Here is a 16585-nt window from a genome sequence, read left to right as displayed (position 1 = left end):
TAAGCTCTGTCCAACTAGCCTTCTTCCTGCCCCGATATTCAGCCACTGTTTCCTGTGGCCTCTTTCTTGTTCTTCCTGACCAATGAATGGCGCCATCGCCATCGAAGGGGTTGTGAAAGGCAAATGTGAGGAACTGGGCGGAGCTCTGGTTCTCACAAGCTCCTGAGACTACCTGCAATGGAAACTGGGCTAATAAACCAGAGGGTCATAAACCGGCTGATTGTCAGTGTCGGGATTTGATGAGACCTATAACCAGCCAAGCACATGAATAAGGCTGGGTGCAAACCTAACCTACATGATCCCCTAGAGGAGAGGAGAAGGGATTTGATGCTTCAGGCCTTGAGCTTCTCCTGCAAGGCAGGGTCACAGGGAGAATAAGCTGGTGGGCTAGTAATCAGGAATAGGAGGCCTGGCCCTGAGGAGGTAGCTGGCATCTGGGGGAGCTCATCAGTTTGACATATTTGTTGTGGCCACGGCCTAGCTTGATGACCCTGCAGGAGCTGTCTGCTGCTTGGCCTCTCACAGGAGTGGGAAAGACATGAGACGTGTGGAGCTGGTCTGGAGAGGAGGTGCTTAATCAGTTAAACAGCACTAGCATGTGATAGTAATCAGTTCTGTGAAGTGACAGTCACCCTGCCTCCCCCCAAGCTGGTCACTGCTGTCCAGGAAGGGAGAAGGGGAATCATATATGCACATACACACAAACACACATACACACGCTTGGGGAAGAGGTGCCTATCAGTCTGCTGACCCCAAGAAAGTCATGGATAAGGCCAGGTCTTTGGTTGTTCACAGCTACTCAGATGAATGGAAGAAACCCAATACTATCACCTGCTACTGACCCCCTCGTTAGGCCTGAGCTAGCTCTGCTCCCCTTTCTGGGGCCTGTCCAGCTATAACCATCATCTGTCTCTCCTTCCTTCCACATGGTCTCCTGCTGGGCCCTTTGGATCTGAGGGGGTGTGGGAAGGGATACAGGTCACTCTTGTTCTGTAGAAAGTGGGTGGGTGGGTGGATGTGGCCTGGAGTCCCAGGTCAGAATCCAGAAGTTCCTGTGTCTCTGAGCTTCCTCTAACAGGAAGATGGGAGCCACTGGGCCCGCCCTTCCCCGAGCCAGCCTCCCCTTGCTGCTTGTGGCCTCCAACCCGACTTCAGGCAAGGGCAAGGGTGTCATGAGACAGTGGTTCCTGATATTTTGGGACCACCTATGCTGGCTCCATGCATCTCATGGGTGCATTAAAAAAGGCTGGCATGACAGAGGCCAGGAAGGGTATAGAGGTGGGAGAGCCAGGCCCTGAAGGGCTTCTAGAAAGACCTGGGATTCTTTGCAGAGCCCTGGACCCCACATTTCAGGACTAACATATCATGTCCCATTCTATTACCTGTCATTCCACCTTGTCCCAATGTCTCCTAGTCATCCCCCTCAAGCCCCCTACCACACTAGCCAGTATCACCTGGTTGTCTCTCAAACCAGAAGGGTGTCTTTAGAGAGTCCCTTACTTATCTTAGTGGGAAGGTAAGTGTGTTGTCTACAGATCTTTAGCCTAGAAAGAAGCACTTGGACTAAAGAAGGCCCTTAGGGACACCAGAGGTCCCAAGTCCTTATCTGAGCCAGCCTCAAAACCGGAGAATTTGGGGAGGGGGTGCTTTTTACCTGTGAGAGGAGAGGCGATGTCAGTCCATGGGGCTCAGACAGACACTCTTACATAGACCTACAGGTGTATAAACACTGGGAACCCGCTAGCCAGGACACTTCACAGAGGGGCTTGGGAAGATTTGGTTCTTTCCTTGGAAGAAGGGACATAAGAACTCCAAAGTAAACCAGGTGTGGTGGTCATGCCTTTAATCCTAGCATTTAAAAAGTAGGTAGGTGGATCTTAGTGAGTTAGTTTGGTCTACACAGTGAGTTCCAGGACAGCCAGGAATACATAGAGAAACCCTCTCTCTCTCTCTCTCTCTCTCTCTCTCTCTCTCTCTCCACACACACACACACACACACACACACACAAAGCAAGCAAACAAGCAAATAAACCAAAGAACTCCAAAACAGAAGCAGATGCCACCAGTATTGTGGAGGAAGATTGGAGAGAGATGTGGTTTCCATGTGTCAAAGTCCAGGCAAGTCTCAGATCTGCCACATTTGTGCCATGCTGTGGGAACAGCTGGTGTGTCTAAAACTGCCAAGGCAGCTTTTCAATCACCTTGTCAACTCCAGAGCACCCCCATTTCCCCCTGGTGCAGCAGGGGGCAGGGGTGGGGGGCTGCTGTGGGGTTGTAGACCTGGGCTAATCTCAGACTCTGAATAAAGAGGAGTTATCTCCCTTCCTCTCTTCATTCCCTGAGAGTCTCACTAAACAGCCCAGGCTGGTCTTGAACTCTCAATCTCCTGCCTCAGCATCTCAAGTGCTGGGACTAAAGATGCTACTACACCCTGATTTTCATAGCTCTTTGTACTTGAACACAAATGGGGACAATGACATGTAACCCAAAGGGGACAGATACCTGGGACATGTCTAACCTGTGTCTAGCTGCTTCCAACTGATGGCCAAACTGGTCCCTGGATCACGTGACCAGTTAAAATCTGAACTCGGCTCTCAAGAGTGACCTCTTTGGCTATGGAAGGTTTTGTATATGCCAAAACTGTAAGATCAATGGCTCTTTATGAACCAGTCTGGATTCCCCATGAAAGGCAACTGATCTGCCTACCCAGGTCTCCCTCCATACCAGCAATGTCCAGCGGCAGCCAGTGGTCTCCATCTCCAGGTTACCGTTGACACGCCTCTGCCCAGTACCACCCCAGCAGATACCAGCTAGCCATTTCTCTTGTCTTCCTGAGAAAGTGTCCTCAAATGTCTTCTTTCTCACATTGCCCTCTCCTCTTCACCATTTCCTGATTGTCCCCAAGACACCTGAATCAGCAATACTAGTAATAGTAGTGGGAGAAAAACTGAGACGGGCAACTCTCCAAACTGTTGCTTTGCCAAGGCATTAGATAACAGTTGATTTTTATTTCTCTTCTTAACAATCCCCTACAGTTTCCAAACTCTCTACAAAGAGCTTTAATATCAAAAGACAAATGAACTGGTATTTAAAAAGAATATCCTCCCCAACTTGAAGGCTGAGATGAAATGCTGCCTTCTGCAGGAAGTTCTCCTCGATTCCCAGCCCTGTGTCTAAAGCTCCAGGACTTCGTGAGAGCTTTTGGGGGGCCACTCGCTGTACGTTAGTAGGACAGATTTCACGACAGGCAGCCCAGTGTCTTCAGAGCAGTGACTTGAAGACCACGTCTCAGGAGAACATTAAGCTTGGCCACTGTCACCAGAGGCGGCTGTTTGGTCTTCAGAATGCTGGGTTGAAAGGGGGGTTGTATCCCACAGTTCTTGTCAGAGGAAGGATTCAGGAGAGGCGGAGGCCTCTCTGAGGTGTGAGCAAAAGTGAGGCAGCTTAGAGAGAGGCCCAGGTTGGCCTGGTTCAGCCCAGGAACCTACTCTGAGTCAGAGGCCAACGCCCACACAACAGACAAAAGTTTATGGCTGGCACCAGGAAACTCCTGGGAACTACTACTCCAAATCACAGCATTGGTCTAGGACCCCAGGATGCAGGTGAAGGGCTAGGGACCACAGAGGAGGGGGTTGGGTGGGGAATGAAGAGGAAGGCTTGTAGACAGGTTGGGCAAGATGCTTAGCTCCTAGAGGATCTACCTCCAAACCTTCCCCCAGCCCATTTACCCCCAGAGTGCCACCCTCGGGATCTGCATGGTGACCATAGAGACAGAGCAGCAAGAGCCAAGGCAGCTGTGTCTCAGGCCAGATGTGTCAGCCTCCTTCAAGATCTAACCCCAGCTTGGGCCTGCAGGTCTCAGCACCCAGCAGCAACAGCTGGACACAGAGGTGGCCGGAAAGACAAAGCCTCAGCTCCAGACTGAAACAGCTGTGAGGACAGCCCCACAAACAGAATGTGCTTCTGAGCCCTTTGGGGACCAGAGTAATCCCCGAGGCTAGCTAGGTATCTACCTTACCAGAGCAACAGCCCTACCCTTTCAAGGACCAGGGTCTTCGCTAGTATGCCACTAACCAACAAAGGCTGGGTGGGCACAGCACCAGGCCACAGACAGTATGAGCAGACGCCATGCGTGTGCTCTCCCCCCAAGGGGAGGGGAGGTGCGGCGGTGGCCTAGATACGACTGGAAGAGGTGCTGCCGGAGCTGATGGGGAGCTTGGCGCTGTCTGAGTTGCTCTTCAGAGGAGAGGGACCGCCTTGGGCCTGGAACCGCATGGACCAGTACCACAGGAAGATGAGGAAGCCTGTGGGCAGTGAGGTACATGGGTTAGCAGATGGCAAGACCCTGTCTGGCCCTTGTTCCCCTCTCAGAGTTCCTCTGCTCCAGGGATCCAGTCATATACACTCTAGGCTCTGGAGTCACTCGGAATAACTCATACATGGTATCAGGGGTTCCGTGTCGTCCTTACTTAGAAGTCTAGGTTCCTGTGTCTCATAAGGGACAAGATGAAAGCCTAACCACAAGACTTTGGAACAAATCCCCTCATCCCATTCCACCACATGGTGACTCCGTTGGCTCTGATCCGGCCAAATACAGAGGTGGATAGGTCTTTGTGTCTGCATATGAGAGGTGTGGACCCTGCTGGCTTCAAGCTTGGGCCTCCAGGATCCTGCCTCCAAGCCCTCACTGACTGACCTTCGGCCATACCCTCTTCCTCACCCTCCCAACACTTGTGCTAACCACAGGGCCTTTGCTTTTGAGTGGACCACAGTTTGCCTTTCCAACAAGGTCCCTACAATTCTAATGTTGGTGACCCAAGACCACTGTCCACACCTGCCCGGGCGCTACACTTATCATTGTCAACCACAATTCTCCTCCTACCCTGAGTCTCCTTGGTGGCTGCAGTCTGTCTCGACTACATGGTCTCCCTCATGAGAACTGAGTGGTCAGCTCATGCTGTAACCCAGGGGCTTCTCACAAGGCTGACACATAAGTTGGTGTCCACCAGAGGCTTGTCCTGAATGTGGCCTGGATGTGCTCATTTCGGAATGAAACAACTGAGGCTCAGAGAAGGGAGCATTTGGGGCCCCCTGGGCATCTCTTCCTCCCACTTCACATGTGGACAGCCACAGCCTACCAGCTAGAGGGGCAAGGGTTACTGAGTAGGGGTGGGGCCCTCGCCACGCCTACCTTGGAAAGAAGTTATGATGCTGAAGAGGTAGAGAATGACAAGCTGGAAGGTACCAGAAGCAAAGGAAAAGAAGACCAAGGCCCAGGGAAGGCCAAGGACCAGGCTGAGGCCCAGGAGAGTCAGCACGTGGGGCCACTTCTGGCTGTGTGGGCGAAGCCGCAGGATCTGCACCACCATGGTGGCCAGCATAGCCATGTTGAACAGGAACACCAGACTGAAGAGGCCCAGGTTCGTGACATAGCTAACCAGGGAGTCCCGGATCCAGCACCTGGGCAAGAGTGGAAGGCTCGGCTCAGGTCAGGAGTGAGCAGAAGGGCCCCGGAGGCTGCTGGGTGGGGTGTTGGGACCCTTCATTATTGACAAGCACCACTGGCCTTCTGCCATCTTAAAAATTAAGTTTTAAAAAATATACTTATTTTTTTTATTATTTTTACTATGTGTGTGTGTGTGTGTGTTTCTATGTGAATATATACATGTTTGCTGTTGCATATGGAGGCCACAGAGCTTGAAGGTATCAGATCTTTTAGAACTGGAGTTGTAGGTGGTTGTGATCTGAGTGCTGGGAACCAAACTCAGGTCCTCTGCTAGAGCAGTATGCGCTCTTAACCACGGAGCCATATTTGGTGTCCAGTTATCCAAGTCAGCTAAGTTAAAGGTGTTAAGGAAGCCATGTTCTTGACAGTACAAGGTTGAGGCAAACCCACCAGGCCTGGCATTGGGGGACGAGGGGCATTTGGGGTTCTGTGTCATCAACATGGTGCCAGTGGAAAGCATTCCTCCCTCCCTGGTCCAGAGCTCAAGTACTCTGGCTTCAGATCTAGGCTCCGGATGTCCCCTGCCAGCTGGTGCCATATATTAACCATGGAGTGGTTAATAGTGAGTCCGCATGCTCTCTGCTTCCATCTGCTTCAGAACCAATGGGTGTGGGAAGGAAGCCTGATGGGAGGCCATGTGGCCTAACACTTCTCTCCTGAGGCTCAGAGAAAGGCCAGGCTCTGGGCATAGGCACCTGACTGCTGAAGGGCAGACTCGGCTTCTCTTAGTCCCTGTGGTCCTTTGTTCCCGGCTCTGGCCACTGTTGGGCTCATTCCTCAAGCATACTGGAGCCCATAGTCTCCCAGCCCACCCAGCCAATTAAGGCTGCTGTCCCTGCCCATCCCTCGAGACCCACACTCCTGTCCCTGCCATAGCCACTCACATAGAGGGATAGATGACACGGTCCGGTGTCTGGCGCACAGCTAGGATGATGGGGCCATAGTTATTCACATCGACCAACGCCACCAGAGTGACCAGGAAGACAGGAAAACCTGGGGACAGCAAGCAGAAGCTCTGGCTCCGCCCTCTGAGCCCATTTTCTCTGCTCCCAGCAGATCTGAGTAGGCCCTCTCCATTTCCATAAAGAGTAAGCTCTCTTTCAACTTTTCCCTGTCCCTTCTTGGTTCTCCCAGGAGAAAGGGCCTGTGGTACACTGTCGAAGGAAGCATGGTCCAACAGGGAGATGAGGGGATGATGGGGCGGGTAGGGGAGGGCAGAGATAGGCTGCCACGGTCAGCTCAAGTTTTGTAAATCCTGGGCATAAGGTGAATGGGCGGGACAAAGGAAGAGCTTGCAAGCAGGCTGTGGGGTTCAGGGGTTGGGGAGGTCAAGTTCTGTGCACTGTCCAAAATGACTCATGCCATGGAATTCTGGGCCCCGGTCTGACTTGAGTAGTCTGGGTCACAGGTTAACTAAATTGCCAAAGCCATAGAGACTCTCTGTTTGAAGGGGGGATCTACAGGCAGTCTCTGCGACAGTACATGTCCCTAGTCCAGGTAGAGGAACTGGTTGATTCCCTAACAGGGGAACCTGCTGTGTGTGCTTGGCCTGAAGCCTGGTGGGTAGTGGGTGAGGCAGTAGGTTCCAGGGCCCCCCAATCCCTTGCCACTTACCCCAGCCCACGATGCTCAGCTTGAGCAGATAGCCGGGGACATAGGTACCGAAGACCTCTACCACCAGTCGATAGAGATTGTAGCCCTCGAGGCCCATCCAGGAGAGGCAGGCAAGCAGGGAGAAGTGCAGAAACATGGCACTGGTGCGGCAGGCTGCTTCCGAGTCTGTTAGTGCCACAGGTTCACTGAGCAGGAAGCTCACGTCCAGCAGGAAGACAGCCAGCAGCAGGTTCATGTGCACTTTGATGGTGTAGTCACGAGACTTCCTCCTATAGGGAGAGTGTGAGCATGGGCTGGTGTGCCATGGGGCGTGGCCCTGTCCTGCTCCCCTTCCTCATTCTCCTCTTTCCTGTCCCCCTTTTCCAGGAAGCCTTCCATGTCTGCTCCATGGCTGTCTGCCCCTGTGGCTATGAGAAGCTATAGACATCTGCCCAATAGTGCAGTGTGTACGTGTCCCATGGGATTCTGAGGAGCTCCAGAAGCTCAGCAGAAGACACTGGCCCCACCATAACTATCCTGCTGCACTGTCCTAGGCTAATCCACTCCACCTCAGAACGCCTCCTCCTCTACACAGTGGGAGAATGAATCTGGCAAAGTGTCTGGTGAAGGAAGCAATGCATTTCCTATTAGTCCCCATGCCCGTGTCCCTGTGCTCAGCGCTCTACCTACCTCAGCCTCCACAAAGCCAACAACTGTCCATCCTCAGAAGCACCTGCCCAACCTTGGGGTGCACACCTGCAGACGCACCTGGCCACGATGCACCTGCTTACGGCACACCTGTACCCAGCTCCACCCCTTCTCCTGCTTCAGGACAACTGAAGACCTGTTGGCTGTCTCCCACAGCCAAGAGTGTCTCTCCTCCACTCAGACAGGCCCAGACCCTAATTGACCTTAATGGAGGTTATACCAAACACTGATAATTGGACACTCCGTCACTTTGAGGTCTCAGAGTTTGCTGTGTGACCTCTGAACAGTGTGTGGCATGTGGACAATCCACACAAAGTCACCTAGTTCTATTTCCATTGTCATTATCATTGTGTTATCACCCTGTGTGCCCTGCAGATGCTCAGTACTAATGCTGGATTAACTAATGTTGGGGTCCCACAGCCGCTGAGTGTGGTAGTCAGCAGAGAGCCCACCCATAGCTTCACCCAACAATATTTTGGGTAAAGCAAGCCTTGCACGGTAGACTATAGGAATAAAATGGATCTACCCAACTTCCTCTGGCCTACCTGGAGCAAAGATAGGCAGCAATGGTGAAGACACAAGCCAGAGCAGAGATGACACAGCCCACGTAGGACAGGAGTGTGAGGTACTGCTTGTGAATGGCTTCTACCTCCATGGATGACACCTGAATGGGGACAGAGTGGCAGTCTCAGCAAAGCCCCTTCCCCAGTGGTCAGTGTCTCTTCCTGGTCAGCTGGGAGCTAGCAAGCCCCTCCCACACAAATGCCATTTTGGAGGCCTCCGTGACTTCCTCCCGTCCCAGGAAGTCTCTGGCTCACACACAATGCAGGAACCCTCACCCGAAAGTAGGCTCTGGCCAGACCTGAGCCACACAAAGCCACAATGGAAGCAGCTTTAGCTGGGGATTATCCACTCAACAAGGTCCTCAGGCCCCAGACCACTGAAGCGCCATCAGCCCTGAGGCCTAGGAGATGCTTGTTCATCCCATGTGCTCAGAAGAGCTGGTGTTTGGCAGTCTACATATTTGTTGACTTAGCATATTTTCCCCATGTGGGTTTATCAGGATATAGCCATTGTGAACCAAGAAGACTCCTTATTTCTATGACATCTGACACAAGGATAATCTCTTCAGCTTCCCACACAAAGGGATTCTGGGAACATGAAGTGAGGTGAACAAAGCCTCTGATATTTGGGGAATGCTTAGTGCCTTCCAGCTGGGGGAATGTAGGAAACAGTTTTCTTGGCCCAGGTCAGTGGGTTGGGAGCACGTTCATCAGACACCAACACTTGAGAGCAAAGAACAATGGTTTACAGGCCAGCACTTAATGTCCTGTACAGCCTTACTGTGGTACGTACCCTCAGCGTCCTTTGAAGGAGGAGGATCGGAGCTGCCTTGGCAAGTTATTTGGGATTAAATGAGAAAGCCAGTTCCAAGTATATAACACAGGACATGAGCTTGGCCTACGGGACTGTAAGGGGTTATAAGGGAACTTCCTACCATCAGCACTGCGAAGTAGGTCAGGTGGTTGCACAGGCAGGAGGTCTGTGTGCCTCTGCTAACAGTCTCACAGCCTGCGCTGCTCCAGCTCCCAGGGCTGCTTGCTGAGGGGAAAGCACAGGATTCTCTGGTCAACCCCAGTCCTCAAGACCCCACCCCACCATGCCCTCAACACAAGACTGGGTCATTGCTGCAAACCCTTGCTCCACCAGCAGATCCCCAGCCTTCCTCTAAGCCCACCCCCAAAAATCCATCCCCGGGGGATCCTCATCTCTCCTACTCCAACAGAACGCCACACCTCCTCCAGGTACTTGTTCCCCTAGAGGACACGCCCTACTTACATGTTGGGTCTTCAACCCAGAACACACACTGCAGAGTCACGTTCTTCTGTGGGGACAAGAAGCATGGGTCCGCCATAACTCAGCCTCTGTGGTCCTTCCATAGCCAACTCCTCACGTTTCCTCTCTATAGCCTCTTCTGTGTTGTTTGCTCACTTGCCATGTTCCCTTTCTCGCCCACCCTCAGTATTCCCTCCACGGTCTACCTTTCAATCCTCCTATGGCCCACTACCCACCACGCAGTCCCCACCCCCACTCCCAATCAGGGACCTGGCTGTGGGGTTCTCTCATCAGACAACCTTTCCATAAAAGACAAGTGAGTTGAGGGAGACAGGAAACAGACGTGTGACCCAGCAGGGAGGGACCCTTGCTCTGTGGTTGGCTTGCTCACACTTACTGGCTGTGGCTGGTGCTGGAAGGTGAGTACCACGGGATCTGAGAGGTTGGTAACTTTGGTGTTCTGCACGACAATACCCAAGACCTTCTCACCCAGGACTTGGCTAGAATTCTTGTCCTAGATATATAAGGAGGGGGGCAGGTTGGAAGTTTAAGGCTGAGAAGAAAAGCTAAGAAGGCCTCCTGCCTGCTCTTTCACTCCTAATATTTTGCTCTGAGGGCCTTGCTGGTCATTCACACTGTAGTAAGAACAGCACTGTTTACACTTCTCCCAGGAGATTTCCACATTAGAGTACCCTTTCTGCCTTATAGGAAAGGCTTTGGCTCCTGGAGAAAAGAGATTAGCCACTGCCTTTCCACCCCACTCCTCTTGTCAGATATGCATGTATGTATGTATGTATACATATATGTATATATACACATTTATATATGCATGTGTGTGTATGTGTGCATATCAGTTACCCTAGGAACAGGTAAAAGGAGACTCCGACTCCATACCTGGAACAAAGCTTGGCTGCTGAAGTCTACTACCAGGAGCCTCTTGGCAGTATCCCGGCGACGGCCTCTGGTCTGCTGGAATACAGCCCGGGGAAGCAACACCGAGTATGCCTGGACTTCACTCTGCTCCTCCTGCATATTGAGGACTCTCAGTTCCTGGCCCAGCAAATGCCCCAGCTTCCCCCTTGCACCAAACAACCCCCTTCTAAACACTGTGCTCTGGGATACCCCACAAGAAGCCAGGGAGTCGGGTGGCAGGAGCTAAGGCTAAGAGAGGGGGTCTTATAATCTGTGTCTTCAGACGCCAGCTCTCCCTGTAGGCTGTGGATTGTCCCTGGACCCAGGGAAAACCAAGGGGTGCCACTACGCTGTATAGAAGGCTCCTGTCTGCCCTTCTAGCCCACCCCACCCTAGGGCACCAGACCTCCTTCTGGGAGTGGATTTGCAGATCCTCTAGCCCGGCTGTGGGTGGCAGCTTCCACACTGTGGCATTGACTCGCTCCTCCTCAAAGGATAATGTGTCACCCAGGAAGCTCACAGAGGTCAGCTTTGACTCCAGGCTCTGTAGCTGCCTGGTGTGGGGGAGAACATGGCAGGTGACAGAGGGAACTGGGGAAGGGTGGTCTAGATACCCAGGACAGACAGGAAGAGAGAGGAGAGAGGGCTAAGGACAAAGAACACAGGCAGCTGGTATGAAAATAGAGGGAAGTGGCAGCAAGGAACAATGTTTTGGAATTCAGCCCATGCCAATGTCCCACTCATGCCTGTCCAAATCTCTCTCCAGGATTCAACGCGCCAGACTCCAGGATGAAGTCTTTTGTAGGGAAGAGGCTGGGCATGCCTGGGTGTGCATTGGTATCTGTCATTATTGACAATCCAGCAGGATCCAGTGGGGGAGGTCCAGCCTCAGAGGTTTCCCAGTTCCTCCTAGCCCAGGTTAGACCTTCCGCCATCCCCTAGGAAGGTAATCCATACTTACTGGCTGATGACCGCTGCAGAGGGCCGCCTGGAGGCCTTTTGAGGATGCTGCAGGTACCTGCTAAGCAGCTGCAGTTCCTTCTTGAGATCACACATGTCCACAGATGCATTGTGGGAAACCTTGTGCAGGGCATCTGGGAAAGCAAAAGACTGCCTAAGCTTGCAGCCTAGACCGATGGCCAGCAAGCAGCTTTCTGCGATAGAGAATGCTATCATGTGGCACTCCATACCTTTATTCACGTTACAGGAGAGGGAACTCAGGGCCCAAGAGGAAGAGGGGCCCACAGGTCACCGAAACATGTCTCCTAGGGCCTGCTGCACACGAACACAGAAGGCTCTGAGGGACCAGGCCCAGCAGATCTCCTTGGGAATTACGTGGCTTGTTTGTGGCAGCTTTGGAGATCTCTCAATCTCTAGCATCTCTATCTCTACCTGAGCCCCTGGGAACTTGGATGTCTCTAGGAAGAGTCCAGAGTGAGAATGCATCCATTTCCTGACCCTCAAGGACATGGTCCCCAGGCCTCCCTGACAGCCTCCCTGCTTTCTTGACCTTTTCTCCTCTTAATTCTCCTTGTCCCTGCTAATCAGCTGCTAGGTTCACCCCCTAAGGCTCCGATCTGCTGGTTCCTCAGTTTCCTCTTTGTTGGCACTAGGGTATACTGAGTGCCCACAGTTCATGTTGCTTCTACCTGTGCTTGTTTTTTAAATGATTTAATTCATTAGTTTGTGTGTGTACATGTATAGATAAACATGTATTATGTACACATTGGGTTCCTGCATGAACCAGAAGAGGGTGTGGGGGCTACGAGAACTGGAATTACAGATGTTTGGGGGCTACCCATTGTAGTTGCTGGGAACTGAACTTGGGTCTTCTGCAAGAACAGCAAGTGCTCTTAACCACTGAGCCATTTCTCCAGCCCCTGTACTTTGAACAGAAGCTGGGCCTTCTGGCTGGAGTGAGGCTCTGCCAGTGCTTACATTTTCCAGTGTTACATTCTCAGGTCATGCTATGCTCCCCCTACTCTCCTCCCACTGCGTCCTGACTGTTGTTCGTGTATAAGCACACCTTCAGGTGTGCACTGTACCTCAGGACCTGTAAGTAATAATCTTTCTTTCTATCCCTTGTTCTCTGTGATAGTTAGTAATGATTGTCTACCTGACAGGAACTGTAAGGGATTATCTAGGGTAGGTTAACTGAGGTGGAAAGATCCACCCTAAAAGTGGGCAGCACCATCCCCTAGGCTTAAGTCTTGGGCTATGTAAACAGGAGGAAGCTTGCTGAGCAGAAGTATTTATCATAGTCTGCTTCCTGACTATATATGCAAATGACCAGCTGCTTCGAGCGCCTGCTTCCAGGACTCCCCCACCATGATGGAGTGTACGCTGGAACTGTGAGCCAAAAGAAACCTTTCTCCCTAGAGTTGCTTTTGTCAGAGTGTTTTATCATAGAGAGGCAAAGTAACTAAGGTTCTATCCTAATGACTGAAGTGATGCTATGGTCATCACAAAGATCTTAGATCATAACAGGGACAGGCAAACTGTCTAATCCTCCCCTCCCCCAGACACTTTTCATGGTTCCTTCCTGCTAGAGGATGCCCAGGTTTGGTGACCATAGCTGCCATCCAAACCCAGGTCCTCCTCGATGGGCTTTCCATGTCTTCTGTGACTCCCATCCCACCCGTACATGTCCCTCCAGCCTTACTGTGGAAGGAGAAGATGAAGCTCGCAGCCCCAAGCAGGCTTCTGTTCTGGGGGTTCTGCCAGGAGCTGATAGAGGTGGCAACCAGTGGGGCCCCCTGCTTCAGGCTCTGCTCCTCTTTCTGGAAGCAGAGGAGGTTGGAGGCTTGGCTACTGAGCAGGTAGTCATTCTTGCCATAACGTAGGTGGAACCTCCCAGTGTGGCGGCTCCAGTAGAGACAGAAGTGGTAGATCCCCCGAGGCTCTGGGAAGGTGTAGGAAATGTTTGGAGCTGCTGGAAAGGGGGCACGAATTGTGAGGGTCTCCTCTGTGTTCCACACAAAAATGTGAGGCTCCGAAGATTGGTCATAATGGAGGTTGCTCTGTTGTGTCTGGTTCCGCTGGCCACAGAAGCGGAAGTCTTCTCGGGGGCTGCCACCACGTGCACCTGAGGAGATAGAGGCTGTAAATGGGACTAGCCATGGGCAAGGACTTGGGACTCACACACTTCAAGGGTCTACAACAATGTATCTATCGGTCTGCAACAATATATAACAAGCATCTATCCTGCTAGAAAATTACTGGCTTCAAAATAGGAAAAAGAATAAAAGTGAAGATAAAGAATTTGTTTCAAGCCAAAGTTTAATGGAAATTATTTAATGAGACCATGATTGCATTAGACTGTGGTGCACACACACACACACACACACACACACACACACACACGTGCCCTGTCCAAGACTACTTCCTACAAAAGGAGGACGGCACCCATCCCAAGTTGTGCTCTGTGGCGCCATATCTAAGAAGGAAGAGGTCCCTGTTTCCCCCAAGGTGTCCTCAGGGCTGCTTTGCAGACCCATCCCTTACCCAGAGAGTCTGCACATAGACGTGGAGGCATTAGACAAAGTCACAACAGACCCAGGGCCCCAAGAAAGCCTACCTTGCACCAGAAAGAACAGGCTTGGTAGGAAGCAGAGTATTTGCCGCAGCACCTGGATCGCCATTATACGCCTACCTGGAAGACAGTGAAAGCATTATGACCACTGGGGTGGGGACAGAGGTCGGGGGAGGGACCAGCTCCACAGCGGGAGACCTGTGTGTGGATGGGAGTTAGCTAAAGGTCATGCAGAAATGGTCAGGCCTCTCCAGTGCAGCAAGAGGCTATAAATAGGTACAGCCATTACTCTGACTTTTGCTGCTCTGCCACATGGCATAAGTGGCTCCCAGAGGGGCCTGGAGGCCATAGAGTGGCCCTGTCTGGATCCACCTGAAGCTACCATCCTGCAGGTACCAGGCTTAGAGGAGATGCAGGGAAATGAATGGGCTGTCTGAGTTTTTCCTAGGAACCGTGTGAAACAGTCCCTGAGGCCTAGATAGTTACAGGAAGCCAGCCTCTGGGACCAATCACAACTACATTTGATACCCTCACCCCTTACCCCATTGCCTGGATCTTTTATCCACACACCATGTAGAGGCGGAAGCAGGAAAGCAGCAGGGTGAACTCTCTAAAAGTGCTGGAGGGAAAGATATTTCCTATTATAACCACCAGGGGGAGCCAGACACCAGGGCCTGAGAAGCTGGTGGTAGAGAGGTGTAATTTTTTTCTCCCCTTTACGTGCTCCTGTCCTAATAAGGGTCAGCTCCATCCTCCCCACACTGACTCCAAGGGTCACTATTAGCTGGGTGCTTCTTTACATCGACACGAACTACATCAACACTGGAGGTGTCCTCCATTGTTGGCCCTCCAGCTGGCCCAGTGACCAAGTGGATGCTGACATACCCAGACTGCCATCCCTCAGCCTGTTGGGAACTGTGTCAGACCACAGGGACAGACGCCCATCTTCCAGAATTAGGCAAAGGGAAGTCTGGAAACTTGGGGCACAAAGAGAGTCTGGGGAAAAACCTAAGAGGGCTTTTTAGAAGTGGCAGATGTTAAACTAAGTACCAGGCATCCCAAGCAGGATCTTGCTGTCTCCTAGACGTGAGGAACACTGAAACATGAGGAACAGAACTTCATTTCTGAGGCCCTGGTCCTCATCCGGTGCTGGAATATCCCACAGAGAGCAGGAAAGTTGTTGGGGAGAGAGTGCTTCCTCCATCGGGGCATGAGGTTTTTCTTGCATCTTGTCAAATAGCCAGCAGAAGACCAGCATCCAGGGATAGGCCAGAGCCCCTCTTCCTTCTCCTGCTGTCCCCTGTCATTGTCCATTTGACCTTCAACCCAAATCTCTCTCCTTCCAGAGAGACTCCTCACTTCAACTTGAAGCTCACGAATCACTTGAGACTTCAATCCCATCTCCAGAGATAGCCAATGACTTCATATGGTCACACTAGGGCTCTTGTTCCTCTCAAGGTGGGCCACCACTGTCTGCACAGGGTCCAGGACAGGACAGGGCCATTTGTCTTGCACGGATCCTCCCCAAAAGGAGTTTGAAAACAAAAGAGACAGGGAAGGGAGCAAGCTTCCCCTCACAGGAGGGACAGAGTGAGGCTGGGTCACCATGGTAACCCATGGAAGGGATCAAGCCCAAACAAGGGGTGAACTGCCCCTCCACATCTTTGTGGGGCCACTCTAAGGGGGATAAGTACCCCACCAGGGTTCTCAGGGTTCGAAGGAGGAGGTTTGTTGCTTGAATTTCTTAGTGGAGTAGACTCCAGAGCCAGACCACCTGGATTCAAATCCCTGCAACTATATTTTCCTAACTGTGTATTCTTAAATTAGCTACACCATATTCGGGCTTCATTTCCCTCTCTTGTAAAGAGGATTACAAATCAAACCTACTTTAGCTGTCACAGTGAGAATTAAGTCGATTGCTCTCTAAAAGGGGACTTGAACCAGGGTGCACCCTGGGTTCCACTGAAGTTAGACTGCCTCTGTGTACCTTCCGTCCAGGGTGCTCCTGTCCTTGACCTGACCCTTCCCCCCAACTCTCTATCCCATGCTTCCCTCCTTAGGCCTCTGTTTCACTGCAGGTGGCCAGCTTGGCCTTCGGAGCATTTGAAGGGAAATTCCTAGAACATGAGCCTCCCTTCCGGACAGAGTATCGGGAAAACTGTGACCCCACCCAGAGAACTTCCCTCCTCCTAGCTGGCCCTGAATGTCACAGGCTGCCAGAAGCTGGACAGAGAGGACAACTGGGGGGGGGGTGCTCTTCAGACAACTAAGGGATAGATAGCCACATGGGTCAGGAATATACTGTCCTATCTAGCCATTCAGCACATTTGTGCCTGAGTCTCTCCCAGGCCTACCCATATATATATACACCTGCCACCCAGCCTCACACCCCAAAGAGCAAGAGCAGTACCATAGGATGGAACCCTAATGCTTCCTGCAGGCATCCCAAGATTACCCTGGTCCCTGTAGCCACCCACCTGCCCAGAAAGAGGGGACTC

At 52.0% G+C, this 16585-nt stretch overlaps 1 protein-coding gene across 5 annotated transcripts in view; it reads right to left on the bottom strand.

Moving 5' to 3' along the window:
* Positions 1–2994: 2994 nt before the first annotated feature.
* ADGRG1 (adhesion G protein-coupled receptor G1) overlaps positions 2995–16585 on the bottom strand; it is a 29207-nt gene continuing 15616 nt past the window's right edge. For 4 of the 5 annotated variants that reach the window (XM_080937327.1, XM_080937326.1, XM_080937329.1 and 1 more), the window contains exons 2-14: positions 14133–14207; positions 13218–13640; positions 11517–11649; positions 10962–11109; positions 10538–10669; positions 10041–10157; positions 9647–9692; positions 9306–9409; positions 8353–8471; positions 7121–7389; positions 6391–6499; positions 5192–5460; positions 2995–4304 (exon numbers count right to left, since the gene is read on the bottom strand). In XM_080937327.1, coding sequence (XP_080793453.1) covers positions 4174–4304; positions 5192–5460; positions 6391–6499; positions 7121–7389; positions 8353–8471; positions 9306–9409; positions 9647–9692; positions 10041–10157; positions 10538–10669; positions 10962–11109; positions 11517–11649; positions 13218–13640; positions 14133–14196 — 2064 coding nt within the window. In that variant the 5' untranslated portion in view covers positions 14197–14207 and the 3' untranslated portion in view covers positions 2995–4173. Of the gene's footprint in view, positions 4305–5191; positions 5461–6390; positions 6500–7120; positions 7390–8352; positions 8472–9305; positions 9410–9646; positions 9693–10040; positions 10158–10537; positions 10670–10961; positions 11110–11516; positions 11650–13217; positions 13641–14132; positions 14208–14628; positions 14648–16585 lie in introns of those variants that run through there. The other variant, XM_080937325.1, reaches the window with a different exon arrangement.

This window comes from Micromys minutus (genome assembly GCF_963924665.1).
Source record: "Micromys minutus genome assembly, chromosome: 24".
In the NCBI taxonomy this organism is placed as follows: Eukaryota; Metazoa; Chordata; class Mammalia; order Rodentia; family Muridae; genus Micromys; species Micromys minutus.
The sequence above is the reverse complement of the archived record's forward strand: the minus strand, read 5'-3'. Positions and strand labels throughout refer to the sequence as shown.